Genomic DNA, 15,237 nt, shown 5'->3' with positions numbered 1-15,237 from the left:
ATAATATACATTAAATAAAAATGGAAACAGTGACCCAAGTTGAATAGAATGATTTTCAAAATACAACTTTAAACATTTTATAGAAATTATCATGGAATAGAAAGTAGTAGGAATTGCCCATCAGTGCCAAAATGGAAAAAGCAGTCATTCTGCTTTTGAGAAGTGGTCTTCCCTAGGAACATATTTTCAGTGGTATTAAAAGTTACAACTTAAACTGCTGTTAAAGGTAGACAGCCATATTCTGTTTGGTATTCAGGACTGGAAAAGCTTTCCTCTAAGTCAATAATTTAGAAGTTTGCATCTAGAGTAATAGAAGGGAATAGTATAAAATGAGGAAAAAATTTAGATGTGAAGGTTAATTAATCCATTATCCTCTGCTGTAATAACTTGAACTCTGTTAATTTCGTTTTCACCTTAATATTTTTGATGGTCAGTTCGAGCAACTGCCACAGCAGCAAGCAACTTGATTGAAGTATTTGTTGATGGTCAGTCTGTCATGGTGGAACCAGGAACTACCATCCTCCAAGTAGGCATTCATTTTAATTCTTTATTTTTGTGTGTGTTCTGATTTAAAAAAACAAAAATAATTTATTTTCTTTATACTGTTCATTTACTTCTAAAATTTTCAAGATTCCTTGACAAATGCTCATTAAAGAACTATATATAGATAGTAAAATTATATGAAAATAAGTTTGATTTGAAATCTTGGCGTTTCAGAGTGAGTGAGCTATCATTTATCAGTTTCTGACTTTCTAAGTGAACTGTGGCAGTTCTTTTGTTTCACTTCTGCCTTCAAATAAATTCCCATTTAGAAGTTTTAAGTTACCTAAAATAAATTATTGATTAATATAGGTAAGTTTGGGGAAAAGATAACCTTTGTTGTGAGCCTGCTTGATGCATTTCACTTTTATGTAACCTTTCTATTTTTAATAATATTTCTAGGAATGTGTCCTACAAAGCAGATAAATGGAGGGTAGTAGGTTCTCAAATTTATGCCCTAAATATTTAATTTCTCCAAATTCCTCCAGAACTAACAGAGTTGGTCATGGAGAAGTGGTGCTTCATTCCATCATAAATTATTGCAGAGCTAAATGCTCTTTATTCATTTTAACAGTAATTTCTAGACTGTCAGGCATACACATGTAAACAAAAATATATAACAAAATTATGTTCAATGTACAGTGGAGAGTATTTTGGCATGTATAGGAGGTGGTAGAAAGAGATGTCAGGAATATCTCAGGTGATCTCTGAGAAGATTTTAAAGGATGAGTAGGTGTTTATATGTGGACAAGGAAGCTTCAGGTAGTTTGGTATTGATGGAACATAAGGTATGTGTAGAAGACGAGATAACAGGAAATCAGATTCTGGTAGAGAAGGTCTGGTCATTAAAGACAATCTATGCAATGTTGAAGAGCTTATAGTTTGGACCATCAAGAATATTCGTGGCTACTAAGCAGTATGACAGTGACTGTAGAGGATGGTGGTTTGCAGAATAATAAGACTGGAATGAGACACGGAAAGAGTATATCTTGCATTCGTGGAGCAGGAAGTGAAAAGGCCTAAAATAGTGGCAATGGAATGAAAACAAGAGGGTCTATTCAAGGGAGAGTGAGATGTAGGTAGACAGGCCTTCAGGAATGATGAAGAGCAGAGGAGTTTTTGTGATTGCTGCCTTTGTTAGCTTATTTGGGGATGTATAGTAGGGGACAGAAATAGATTGAATTTTAACTGTCTATAGAGTGTACACATGTGAATGCCTACTTACATCTAAAGAAGTGGAGGACTATCAGGGCTGCAGACCATCAGGGCTACAGATGAAGTTTTGAATGTAATCATGTGTAAATGAGCTAGTGTGAAGGCTGGGACAGTTGACCCACTGCATCTAGCACACAGGAAGACTCCATACATTTTTGCTAAGTAGTTAAAATATTGAAAGTCGATGAGATTGCTTTAGAGTGAGGGCTAAGGATGGAAGAACTGATTCTAGAGGAAATTTGAGTACATTTGTAGGCTCAGAGAAGGAGCAGGGATAATTGGTAGAGGGAACTAATATCCTTCACTAAGCAAATGGGAACTGGGAAGGGAGTGAGAGTCCTGGGTGGGGTATTTGGAGCCAAAGATAGAACCAGATTGTAGTCAGCTGGGTGGTGTAAAATGGAGTCTAATCTAAAGGAGGAAGGCTAGTCAATGAGGAAGTCCAGGTATGAAGCCACTGGGACAGAGTTTGAAGGAGGAGTCTTTGTAGACAATGGTTCAGAGTAGAAATGGGGAGTCAAGCCTTTAGCACAGTCTGAATATGCTTCTTTATCCAGTTTCTTCCACGTAAGGTATAGGCACGGTGAGGATCTTTAAAGAGGTAGCTTCAGAGCAGACAGGGGTTGGAATCAAGAGCAAAGAAAAGGAGGGAAATCTCTTTGAGGATCAAGTTACAGGTATTTGTAGGTAAGAGTAATAAGATAGTGGATGGCCTCATGTTTTTTTGATTGTTTTTTGTTTGTTTTTACTGTGTTTTAGACAAGACAAGGATGAGGTCAGGTTATGCTAGTGCAAACATTTTTTACTTTGTCTTCTAGGCTTGTGAGAAGGTTGGCATGCAGATCCCTCGATTCTGTTATCATGAAAGGTTGTCTGTTGCTGGAAACTGCAGGATGTGCCTTGTTGAAATTGAGAAAGCTCCTAAGGTACTTGATACCTAAAATTCCACACCATGCTGTAGAAGGTAGAAAACTTTAAATCTTGCAGCAGACTTTATTTAGAATCAATATTGTTGTAGTGGAGAATCTGGTTCTGTTTACTTCTATCTATAAATTTATTTTTTGTGTGATTGATTCTCTTCATTTCAAAACTGGAAACACATTGAAGAAAGTGCTTTATATAAATGCAAGTGGCATATAATGGTAACATTTAGAAATTAAATGGGTCTTTTTAGAGCAGTCACTATTTGCAAATGGCTGTGTGACACACAGCTAGGATGTGGAGCTGCCAAGCAGCACATTAGAAGTGCTTATGCTGTGCCATTTGCACTAGAGAAAAGGATTGCAGTGAAGAGGTTCACTTTCAGTTTAATTTCGTTTTGGCTTGTGCAATTTTAATTCAGCACTGCCTGCTAATCAAAACACAGTTATCTGATGTTCTGTTTCAGAGCCTCTTAAAAAAAATCTCATTAATTATTAGAATAAAATTAAGAAGATGTCTAGTTTCTAAGAGAAATGTATCATGCCAGATTATCATATTATAAATATGAAAACTGAAAAACTCAGTCTTCAAAAATACTCTGTTCTTTCCTTGTTTTCATATGTATAATTTAATATTTTTATATATTGGGTTAACTTATAATTACCAATAAATACAAATACTTAGAGAATTTTGCATTGAAATTCCAGGTTGTAGCCGCTTGTGCCATGCCAGTAATGAAAGGTTGGAACATCCTGACAAACTCAGAGAAAACTAAGAAAGCCAGGTACTTTATTGTTAACTCAGCATAGTGACTTTTATTAGAGCAGAAAATTGCACATTTCAGTATGTAGACCTTCCCATAGATGAGAAATTCAGTATCAAACTCTGAAGAAGTTGGCGTGCTTGGCTTCTAGGAGCAGTTGGAAGTGAGTGCACATAGAGGAGGTGAAGTCAGGTGTTTATGGTTTTGAGCCTACAGCAGAATCAGCATTAAAATCCCTTGTTTATAACCTTGCTCATCTTGTGGTAACAGTGAGTTTGGGGCTATTGAACTGAGATTATTGCAGTGGTATTGTACTGTACTGTACTGGCACTGATTGTGTTTGTTTTTCCTTTGCATTAATGTTTTTTTGAATTAATGCCAGTGTTTTCTGAAGACCATTCAGCAACTTTTGGTATTTCTGTATTGTTAAAACTCAATTTTCTAGGTTCTCTAATGATATTTTATTGTGGACTCCTATAAACATTTTTTAGATTATGTATTTAATACTACTCTTATAATAGTTACATTGGCGTTTCTGATAGTAAATGTAAAATCCATGTTAACTATATGAGAGTATTCATCTGTGACAGTTATTTAAATAGCCTATATGTAAACCATTTTGAATGTCAGCAATTTATGTAATTTTATATATTACAATTTTCTTTACAGGGAAGGTGTGATGGAGTTCTTACTAGCAAATCACCCACTGGATTGTCCTATTTGTGACCAGGGAGGTGAATGTGATCTGCAGGTATGTAGTCTAATTCCTTAAATCTTTTTGTTTTAATTTTGTTAGCAAAATTTGGTTAACTCTTTCATAATCTACTTAAGGATCAGTCCATGATGTTTGGAAGTGATAGGAGCCGGTTTTTAGAGGGGAAACGTGCTGTGGAGGACAAGAACATTGGGCCATTGGTAAAAACCATTATGACTAGATGTATACAGTGTACTCGGTGCATCAGGTAATATTTTTCTCCTTCTCTCTCCTGCAATATCATTTGTATACTTATTTAATATTCACAGAATTTGGTGGAATAACACCACTGGAACGGATATCAACTTATTTTTGGTGAAAGAAGAGGGATGTTGTATTCATTGTTTTTTATATAAGCCAGTAAAATGAATAAGTTTTCACTTTTAGTTAATATCAACTTCACTTGGATTTAAAAATCAAAATCTACAAGCATTAACTTTGTGATAACTTGCTGAGCTGTGCACATGATTTGTGCAATTTTCTGTACGTGTGTTACACCTCAAATTAAATGGAAACATTTATTGTTTTTATTCAGGGACTACATTTTCCATTGAAAATCTATCTTTTTAGTGTTTTGAAAATCATTACCTTTGTGATAATGAATAGGAAAGGAGGTAAGTTTGCTGCGTTTGACCCTTTGATGGTACATTTTTATCTTGCAGGTTTGCAAGTGAGATTGCAGGAGTAGATGATCTGGGAACAACAGGCAGAGGAAATGATATGCAAGTTGGCACATACATTGAAAAGATGTTCATGTCTGAACTTTCTGGGAATATCATTGACATCTGCCCTGTAGGTGCCCTGACCTCTAAGCCCTATGCCTTTACTGCTCGGCCTTGGGAAACAAGGTATTCATCATGGTATTTTTTGTCCTTTAATTCAGTAGTATTCAAAAAAATTTAAGATTCATTTTCTTCATGAGTTCTAATTGTTCTGGTCCAAGTTTTTATTTATTTGCTTTAAGTAAAACCCTTTTAATAGAAGATAAGTTGTTAAGTTGAAGGATAGGATGAACCTGTGCAAATTGTAGTTTTCTTGGAAATTAATTCCAAAGTACTTAATCACAAAATTATTTTATTCACTTGTTCTTCCAAAGAATAAGATTGTCTTGATTTTTAAAAATTTATAGTTTCCTCTCATTGTACATTAAATTTTCAACCATGTACACATATTATACTTTATTTAATTAGTTCTTATTAGACATTTAGTTTATTTCTATTTCTTTATAATTACAAATCTATTTTTTAAAATCTATTTATTTATGTATGGCTGTGTTGGGTCTTCGTTGCTGTGCATGGGCTTTCTCTAGTTGCTGCGAGTGGGGTCTACTCTTCGTTGCGGTGCACAAACTTCTCATTGCGGTGGCTTTTTCTTGTTGCAGAGCACGGGCTCTAGGCGTGCGGGCTTCGGTAGTTGTGGCACGCAGGCTCAGTAGTTGTGGTGCATGGGCTTAGTTGCTCCGTGGCATGTGGGATCTTCCTGGACCAGGGCTCGAACCAGTGTCCCTTGCATTGGCAGGTGGATTCTTAACCACTGCACCACCAGGGAAGTCCTACAAATCTAAAATAAACATATTTATAACTTTTCTTATATATCTCTGATTCTTCTGATTAAATTAAGAAATGAAATAGATCGTTGCAATAAATTTGAATACTTTTAAGGTTCTGAAAATATATCATCAAATTGCCTTCTAATTTTAAACTCTTACCAGAGTATATGGGAGTATCTTAAAATTCCAGGCTTTAAACCATGTATTTGTGTATACAAAAGGTTTAGGGAGTTGGGGGCAGGGAGGAGACAGTACATAATTGAAATGTTTAAGTAGAGAGTGTTTTCTCCTTTCCATAATACATACAAATGCTACACTTAATGTTGTGTCACAGGTCTTTGAGACACTATTCATTTTTCTTAAAACTTTTTTTTTCTTTATTCTTCAGATTGGATGAATTCTGTTGATCTACTGTCAAGTTCATTCATTCATTCTTTTGTCATCTCAAATCTGCTGTTCAACCCCTATAGTGATTTGTTTTATTGCAGTTACACTTTCCAACTCCAGAATTTCTATTTCGTTCTTTTTTGTAACTTCTGTATCCTTACTGGGAATCCTTGTTGATTCAATGTTTCATACTTCCCTTTAATCTTTAAACATAATTTTCCTTATTTCTTTGAACATATTTTAATATTCTTGTTTTTATTTTTAAGCAAGGCTTCTTAGGAGTTGCTCCTGTGTCTGCATAGCTTAGTAGTCAGATAATGACTGTGCTTAAATTCTTTGAGCCAATAAAGCTTTCATCCTCTGCCATTGGATCTGTGTGTGGATAGAAGAGCATATTCAGAGTTAAGGCTGTTTTCAAGTCTACCCAGCTTGTACTTTACAGCAGGTCTTTTGGGTCTCTGTGTTGTCCAGGAGAGTATGAATAGCCTGGGCGCTCTCTGGTCTCAGCTGCACGTATGTGCAGCCTCCACCAGGAATGCTTGCCCTGACTGTGACTACAGCCTCAGGCTAGTACTCTTGACTTTCCTCGGCTCAGTGACCTCCAAGATACCACTTCCACAGACAACATTTGCCATTTCTCCAAAACGAGTGAGCCTTGTCTGTGGAAAGAAAGAAGCCCCTGTCTTCATAGCTTGCCCCATCTTAGCAGAACCTCCAGTTCAAGGTGGTAGGAAAGGGGATAAGAATGGTCCCAAGCCAGAACACCACTGATTTCCACTGTTCTTACTTGAAGTTCAGGAGTTTTTCCCACACATGAAAGCGTCTCATGATATTGTGTGCTTTTGTTAGCTCTCCAAAGAGCTGAATTGGTTGCTTTTGTCAGTTTTTGTCTAGCTTTATTTTTGTTTTTGGGGGGAGGATTTGTGAAGCTCCTTAATCAGCCATACCCCAAAATCTTGCCCCTTTTATTATTTATTTTGATACTCTAATTGTCCACATTTGGCTATTTGCAGCCGTTCCAGTTGGTTTCTGTTTTAAATAACAGTTTTAAAGGCTTCATTTTTGCATTATGGTCTGTTCAAATATAAGGGTATATTTTTATTTATTTACTTATTTATTTATTTAATTTTTTAAATCACAGTTCCTCTGAGTTCCATTAGTTTTAGAAATTCAGAAAGGAAATTTGTAAAATTTTTTGTTTTTGGTAAACCCGGTAACAAAAACTTTTTCCTTATTTTGAAAATCAACTAGTAAATATATGTGTTTATTTTCTTAGAAAGACAGAATCCATTGATGTAATGGATGCAGTTGGAAGTAATATTGTGGTCAGCACAAGAACCGGAGAGGTAATGAGGATTTTGCCAAGGATGCATGAGGACATCAATGAAGAGTGGATCTCTGATAAAACCAGGTATGTGCTATATTGTTTCCTTTAACTTTTGGACTTGATTTAAAGGAAATTTTATAATAATTTTGATTTTAAGGAACAGTCTTTTATATTTGCAAATCAATGTGTATAGACTATTGAAATCTGGACTGTTTATATAGAGAATTGGACAAAACTGACTTTAGTAGTCCTAGGTATATCACTGGCTTTCATATTAACTGGCTTTCATATTGAGAAATATGTTTTTTCCTCCCAGATAGAGAAATTGAAGTAAATTAAGATACTTACTCTATTTCACTTTGCCTCTGTTTCATTGGAGAATAGAAGCTAAATATAAGTTAGATTTGTACAATATAATTTTGATGAAATATCTAAAGATACTCAAGTTTTATAAATGGTTTGGCTTTTTCAGCTACCAGATTTTTTGTGTATTGTAATTTTAAGATTATTTAGGTAGCTGAAAATAAATTATAAGAACTCAAACATTTTAGGTGGTATTTTAGTTTTAGATGATGTTTGTAGAATATTTATTAGTTCATCTCCAAAGAAACCTGGAATAATTATTTTATCCAAGTGTTTACTATTCTATTTGACCTTTAACCAGTACTGTATTTTAATAACATTTCTTTTAGATTTTAAACTTGAAAATTATAGTTGCCTTTTTAGCAGGATTCCACAAATGGTATAATTTCTGTTATCTAGATTCGCCTATGATGGGCTAAAACGTCAAAGACTTACCGAGCCGATGGTCAGAAATGAAAAGGGGCTTTTAACATACACCACCTGGGAGGACGCACTCTCGCGTGTAGCTGGAATGGTAAAAAATTGAAGTATAGAATAACTATATTTGTGATTTCCAAGGCACATCTTTCTAATGAAGAGGGGATATGTTTCTCTTCACTTCTTTCATCTTGCCAAGATTATCTTCCATTTAACAAACATTTATTGAGAAAAAAAGAAAACATTTATTGAGAACTATACAGCATGTCATGCTAGATGTAGGGATATAAAGACCACTAGCACATAGTTCTTAACCTCCCACAGTCTTTTAGGAAAAGATGCATAATTAGGCAATTATCATATGCTACTTTGGGTAGTTGTGCAGAAAATGATATATGAGAGAGCACATTGGAGGGATGCCTAACCGGGTATCGTGTCACATAGGTAAGGTGACTCCTTAGGCAAAGTCTAAGCATGAATACAAGCTTGCCAGAGCAAAAACAGGGGGAATGGCCTTCTGGTCAGAGAAGAGCAACATACCTAAAGGGCTTGAAGGAATGACAGATCCTTCAGATGAAGTTGTATTTAAATATAATTCCACAGTCTTCATTTTCCAGACCTCATTTTGAGACCCTTTGTTCCTAGTTTAAAAACAAACAGGGGGGCTTCCCTGGTGGCGCAGTGGTTGAGAATCTGCCTGCCAGTGCAGGGGACACGGGTTCGAGCCCTGGTCTGGGAGGATCCCACATGCCGCGGAGCAACTAAGCCCGTGAGCCACAATTGCTGAGCCTGCGCGTCTGGAGCCTGTGCTCCATAACAAGAGAGGCCACGATAGTGAGAGGCCCGCGCACCGCGATGAAGAGTGGCCCCCACTTGCCTCAACTGGAGAAAGCCCTCGCACAGAAACGAGATCCCAACACAGCCATAAATAAATAGATAAATAGATAAATAATAAATAATAAATAAATAAATTAAAACAAAAAAAATAAACAAACAAACAGGAACTTCCCTGGCTGTCCAGTGGTTAAGACTCCATACCTCCACTGCAGGGAGCACAGGTTCGATCCCTGGTCAGGGAATCAGATCCCACGTGCCACACAGCGCGGCCATAAATAAATAAGTACATGCATACATACATACATACATCTTTATTCCAGGCTGATGTCATTAACCTTGGCCCCACATACGCTTCTGCTTCTCACTTTCAAATTAATAATTAGTGTGAGAACATTTTAGTTAGAAGTTTGTTCCTTTTATTGTACTTGAAAATGACATTATTGTTTTGTTTTCTGAACATTTCATTGTGATCTTTTGCTGAATGAAGGTTTCTTGGTGATAGCCTTTTCATCCATTTTTAGTTGCAGAGTTTTCAAGGCAACGATGTGGCAGCAATTGTAGGTGGCTTGGTGGATGCTGAAGCCCTAGTAGCACTCAAAGATTTACTTAATAGAGTGGACTCTGACATCCTATGCACTGAAGAGGTCTTCCCCACCACAGGAGCTGGGTGAGAAGTTTGAAGCTAGAATCTAGGCTTTCTTTTTTTTTTTTTCTGGTTACAGGTTTTGTTTAAACCAACACATCTATGGCATCAATGACTTTTATGTGACAGCTTGGATACTCCAACATACCTACCAGCTTATTATCACATACAGACCAAAGTCAAACCAGGAGCTATTAGAGAATCCAGTTATTAATATGTATCTGAACCTTTGATGTAATTTAAGAATGCTTCATAGATTTTTTTTGTCTAGGAGTGCCATGGGTTTGATGACAGGAGAGTATTTCATGGATTGTCAGTGTGTATTAGTTTTAAAGTAAAACTTGCATTTTATATTTCGTGTTTCTAGCACAGATCTACGTTCCAATTATCTTCTTAATACTACAATTGCCGGTGTGGAAGAGACAGATGTTGTCCTCCTGGTTGGTACAAATCCACGTTTTGAGGCACCACTATTTAATGCTAGAATTCGAAAGAGGTTAGTAATAATATTCAGGGTTTTAAAAACATTTATATGATAATTTGTTTTATCTATGAAAAAATGACTATTTTAGCTGATTCCTAATAGTGTTAGTGGGAGTGAGACTCCAAAAGATAATTGGAGGGCAATTTCTAACAGGTCCGTTCCCCGCTTCTCCCCCTGCTGATCTTTTTATTTTATCTTTTTAGTTTGAAATAATTCAAGATACTTGAAATGTTCTTTGTATACCCATTTTTGTGTAATGTTCACCCGATTAGTCAATGTTCATGTTTTATATTTTTTTTTATTCTCTCTCCATGTATGTATTTGTGTGAATATAATCATCTGAAAGTAGGTTGTAGACATGATGCCCTTTTTATCCCACACTGAATACTTCTGTGTGGATTTCCTAAGAACGAGGGATATTCTCCATTTAAGAATTTGATTCTTTATTTAATCAAGACTTTACTATTGATACAGTATTATTATCTAATCTGTAGTTTGTGTTCAGACTTCACTGATTCTTCCATAATTTCTTTTATAATTTTTTTTTTCCTGCCCAGGATCTAGTCTGGAGTTACACATTGCAGTTAGTGTCGTGACTCTTCAGTCTCCTTTTTTGACATTTGTTTTGAAGAGTACAGGCCAGTTATTTTGTAGAATGACTCTCCATCTTTTTATATCTTAGAGACTTAATAGATCGACCATATAATTGATTGTCTAAACTGGGACACTGTTGAGAGTAGAAAGGGGAGTTGTTAATTACTCCAGGATGACAGGTTAAAACCACCACTGTCTCTGACAAACCAGAGTATATGGTCACCACATTTATAACTATTTTTGGAGGAGCTGGATCCATACTTCCTTGTCATAGAGAATAAATATGAATGATGTAGTTTGTTTTTTATGAAATTTATTTAAATAGCCTTAACGGATAATTAGGAGGTAACTGACTCTGCTGTGTAAATATGACAAAATAAAAACTACCGATCACTTATTCTAAAATTAAAGTCTTTGTTTATAGCTAGCTTAGAGTTAGCATTCTAACACAGCAAATTAATTCATTGAATTTCCTTGGTGTGTACGGGCTTACCTCATTTTGTTGCACTTTGCTGTACTGTACTTGCAGATATGGTATTTTTTGCAAATTTAAAATTTATGGCAGCCTTCATTCAAGTAAGTCTTTTGGTGCCATTTTCCAACAGCATTTGCTCACTTTGTGTCTCTGTGTCATATTTTGATAATTTTCACAATATTTCAAACTTTTTCACTATTACATTTTATCATGGTGACCTGTGATCAGTGATCTTTGATGTTAGTATTGTAATTGTTTTGGGACACCACAAACCATACCCATATAATAAGGTGAACATAATAAATGTTGGTGTGTTTTAGTAACCTACAATGGCTTCCAGGTGTCAAAGTGAAAGAAAGAGTTGCACATCTTTTACTTTAAATCAAAAGCTAGAAATGATTAAACTTACTGAAGAGGGCATGTTGAAAGCCGAGACAGGCCAAAAGATAGACCTCTTGTGCCAGTTAGCCAAGTTGTGAATGCAAAGGAAAAGTTCTTGAGGGAAATTAAAAGTGCTACTCCAATGAGCACATGAATGATAAGAAAGCAAAATAGCCTTATTGCTGATAATGGATAAAGTTTGAGTGGTCTGGATAGAAGATCAAACCAGCCATGACATTTCCTTAAGCCAAAGCCTAATCCAGAGCAAGGCCCTAACTCTCTTCAATTCTGAAGGCTGAAAGAGGCGAGGAAGCTGCAGAAGAAGAATTGAAGCTAGCAGAGGTGGTTTCATGAGATTTATGGAAAGAAGCTATCTCCATAACATAAAAGTGCAAGGTGAAGTAGCAAGTGCTGATGCAGAAGCTGCAGCAAGTTATCCAGGAGATCTAGCTACGATAATTAATGACGGTGGCTACACTAACCCACAGACATTTCAGTGTAGACGAAACAGCCTTATATTGGAAAAAGATGCCATTGCTGGAGAAGGACTTTCATAGCTAGAGAAGAAAAGTCAGTGCTTGGCTTCAGAGCTTCAAAGGACAGACTCTATTAGGGGCTAATGCACCTGGTGACTTGAAGTTGAAGCCAGTGCTCAACTTACCAGTCCAAAAATCCTAGGGCTCTTAAGAATTTTGCTAAATCTATTCTGCCTGTACTCAGTAAATGGAACAGCAAAGCCTGGATAACAGCACATCTGTTTGCAACATGGCTTACTGAATATTTTAAGCCCATTGTTGAGACCTACTGCTTAGAAAGAAAGATTCCTTTCAAAATATTACTGCTAATTGATAATTGCACCTGATCACCCAAAAGCTCTGATGGAGATATACAATGAGATTAATGTTGTTTTGTGCCTGCTAACACAGCGTCCATTCTGCAGCTCATGGATCAAGGAGGAGGATTTTTGGGTCTTATTGAGAAATACATTCATAAGGCTGTAGTTGCCATAGCTAGTCATTCTACTGATGGAAAGTAAATTGAAAACCTGGAAAGGATTCACCATTCTAGATGCCATTAAGAACATTCTTGAGTCATGGGAAGAGGTCAAGATATCAGTGTTAAAAAGGAGTTTGGAAGAAGTTGATTCCAGACCTCCTGGATGACTTTGAGGGGCTCAGGACTTCAGCTGAGGAAGTAACTGCAGATGTGGTGGAAATAGAGTACTAGAATTAGAAGTAGAGTCTGAGGATGTGACTGCATTGCTGCAATCTCGTGATAAAACTTTAATGGATGAAGAGTTGCTTCTTATGGATGAGCAAAAAAAGTTGTTTCTTGATATAAGATCTATTCCTGGTGAATTCTGTGAAGAAATTGTTGAAATGACAACAGTGGATTTAGAATATTACATAAATTTAAGTTGATAAAGCAGCAGCCAGATTTGAGAGGATTGACTCCCAATTGTGAAAGGATTTCTACTGTGGGTAAAATGCCATCAAACAGCGCTACAGAGAAATTGTTCATGAAAGGAAGAGATCGTCGATGCAGCACACTTCATTACTGCCTTATTCTAAGAAACTGCCACAGCCAGCCCAGCCTTCAGCAACCACCACCCTGATCAAAGTCAGCAGCCATCAGCAGGAGGCAAGATTCTCCACCAGCAAAAAGATTTCCATTCACTCAAGGTTCATACGATGTTTAGCATGTTTTTAGCAATAAAGTATTTTTTAATTAAGGTGTGTATATTGTTTTTCTGACATAATGATTTTGTACACTTAATAGACTGCAGTGCAGTGTAAATATAACTTTTATATGCACCAGGAAACCAAAAGATTTGTGTAACTTGCTTTAGTGTGATACTCGCTTTATTTTGTGGTCTGGGACCGAACCCACAGTATCTCCAAGGTATGCCTGTATTTTTACAACACTTTGTTTTTGAAAGGTACACAATAATATCTGTTAAAGGTAAATGTTCTAGGAGGGCTTTAGTGCTTTTAACATTTTCTAATTTAAATAGATGTAGCACATAGCATTGAAGAGACCAGTAACTGCTAACTTAGTGATTTAGCTCTAAAAACTCTGTTGTTTTTATTTCAGCTGGCTTCATAATGACTTAAAAGTGGCCCTTATAGGCAGCCCTGTTGATCTCACTTACAGCTACGACCATCTGGGAGATTCTCCCAAAATTCTTCAAGACATTGCTTCGGGCAGCCATCCTTTCAGCCAGGTGCTCTTGAGTTATATGTATCTACTCTTGTTGATTTTTAAGTATTATTTTTAAAATTTATTATTTTTGGAATAATATGTGATTGCTGTTAAAAACTACATATATATAGCAACATACAAAATAATATATAAGAAAGTAAACATTATCCAAAATCCCACTACCCCAAACAAGCATTGATGAAACATCATACAGTCATTTCTCTATTCATATATAGAGCAAGATGGATGGGATGGATAGGTAAACAAAAATGAAATCATACTGTACATTTTTATTTTTCAGAGTTTAATTTTACTTGAAGTTATCATTAAAAAATGAAGTAAAACTGAAAGAATTAAACTTTAAACTTCAGTGAAATCTTTCTTTACAGCAAGGGTTATTATTCCTAAAAGAAATTTCACCAGTTTTTGTTTGTTTGTTTTTTCTTTTTTTTTTTTTTTTTTGTCCACACCACGCGGCATGCGGGATCTTACTTCCCCGACCAGGGATCGAACCCGTGCCCCTTACAGTGGAAGTGTGGGGTCTTAACCACTGGACCACCAGGGAAGTCCCTCACCAGCTTTTTTTACATGACTTTTTCATTACTAAGTTCTTTATTTACATTCATTTAATTGCCATCTGGAGTTTAGAGCTTTGGGGTTTGGTTTTGTTTGTTTGCTTGTTTTTGTTTTTGTTTTCAAGAAGAGATGTAGGTGCACTATTCCTCGAGTTCTTTCTTACTTGAGAATGTTTATTTTATTCCTGAAGAGAGCCTTGGCAGGATATAAAGATCTAGGGTTATACTTTTTTTGCCCTCTGAACTTCATAGATACTGCCTTTTGTAACTGTGGAGAAGAAGCCCAATGTCAGCCATATTGTCTTCCAACCCTGTCCTATTTTTTGTTGTTGTTGTCTAGATACTTTTTTATTGATATTTCATGCTTGATATTTTACCTATGAAATTTAGTAACTTCACTAGAATATGTCTTAGTGATGGTGGTTCTCTACCATTTTTTTTTTTAATGGGACATGCACCTTTCAGTCTGAAGATTCAAGATTCTCTTTATTTTAGGAGTAGTGTGTGTGTGTGTGTGTGTGTGTGTGTGTGTGTGTGTGTATGTGATGTGTGGGATGGTGACTGTTAAAAAAATGTAAAAGGTTTCTGTTTCTCACATAACAGTGGTTCTGAAGGTAAGCAGTTTGACAGATGGTGCAGTTGTCCAAGGATGTCATGAAGGCAGGAGCCTACCTTCCTGCTTTGCTATCCTCAGTGCATTTACTCACTCACGTGTGTTTGTGTGTGAGCCTCTCCTCATGGTTCCAAGATGGTTGCTTTACTGACAGCTTCATGTGTAGGCAAGAAGAAAGTCAAGTGTGAGGGGACAAA

General features: G+C 36.2%; 1 protein-coding gene across 1 annotated transcript in view; it reads left to right on the top strand.

Annotated features, from left to right (window-relative positions):
- Positions 1-15,237, top strand: part of NDUFS1 (NADH:ubiquinone oxidoreductase core subunit S1) — a 37,158-nt gene that overhangs the window by 3,781 nt on the left and 18,140 nt on the right. Inside the window, exons 3-13 of the mRNA XM_059928532.1 lie at positions 435-526; positions 2,574-2,681; positions 3,384-3,460; positions 4,109-4,190; positions 4,271-4,401; positions 4,856-5,041; positions 7,406-7,540; positions 8,219-8,333; positions 9,595-9,740; positions 10,084-10,212; positions 13,745-13,874. Coding sequence (XP_059784515.1) covers positions 435-526; positions 2,574-2,681; positions 3,384-3,460; positions 4,109-4,190; positions 4,271-4,401; positions 4,856-5,041; positions 7,406-7,540; positions 8,219-8,333; positions 9,595-9,740; positions 10,084-10,212; positions 13,745-13,874 — 1,331 coding nt within the window. The remainder of the gene's footprint in view (positions 1-434; positions 527-2,573; positions 2,682-3,383; positions 3,461-4,108; positions 4,191-4,270; positions 4,402-4,855; positions 5,042-7,405; positions 7,541-8,218; positions 8,334-9,594; positions 9,741-10,083; positions 10,213-13,744; positions 13,875-15,237) is intronic.

This window comes from Balaenoptera ricei, chromosome 7 (genome assembly GCF_028023285.1).
Source record: "Balaenoptera ricei isolate mBalRic1 chromosome 7, mBalRic1.hap2, whole genome shotgun sequence".
Taxonomy (NCBI): domain Eukaryota; kingdom Metazoa; phylum Chordata; class Mammalia; order Artiodactyla; family Balaenopteridae; genus Balaenoptera; species Balaenoptera ricei.
The sequence above is the reverse complement of the archived record's forward strand: the minus strand, read 5'-3'. Positions and strand labels throughout refer to the sequence as shown.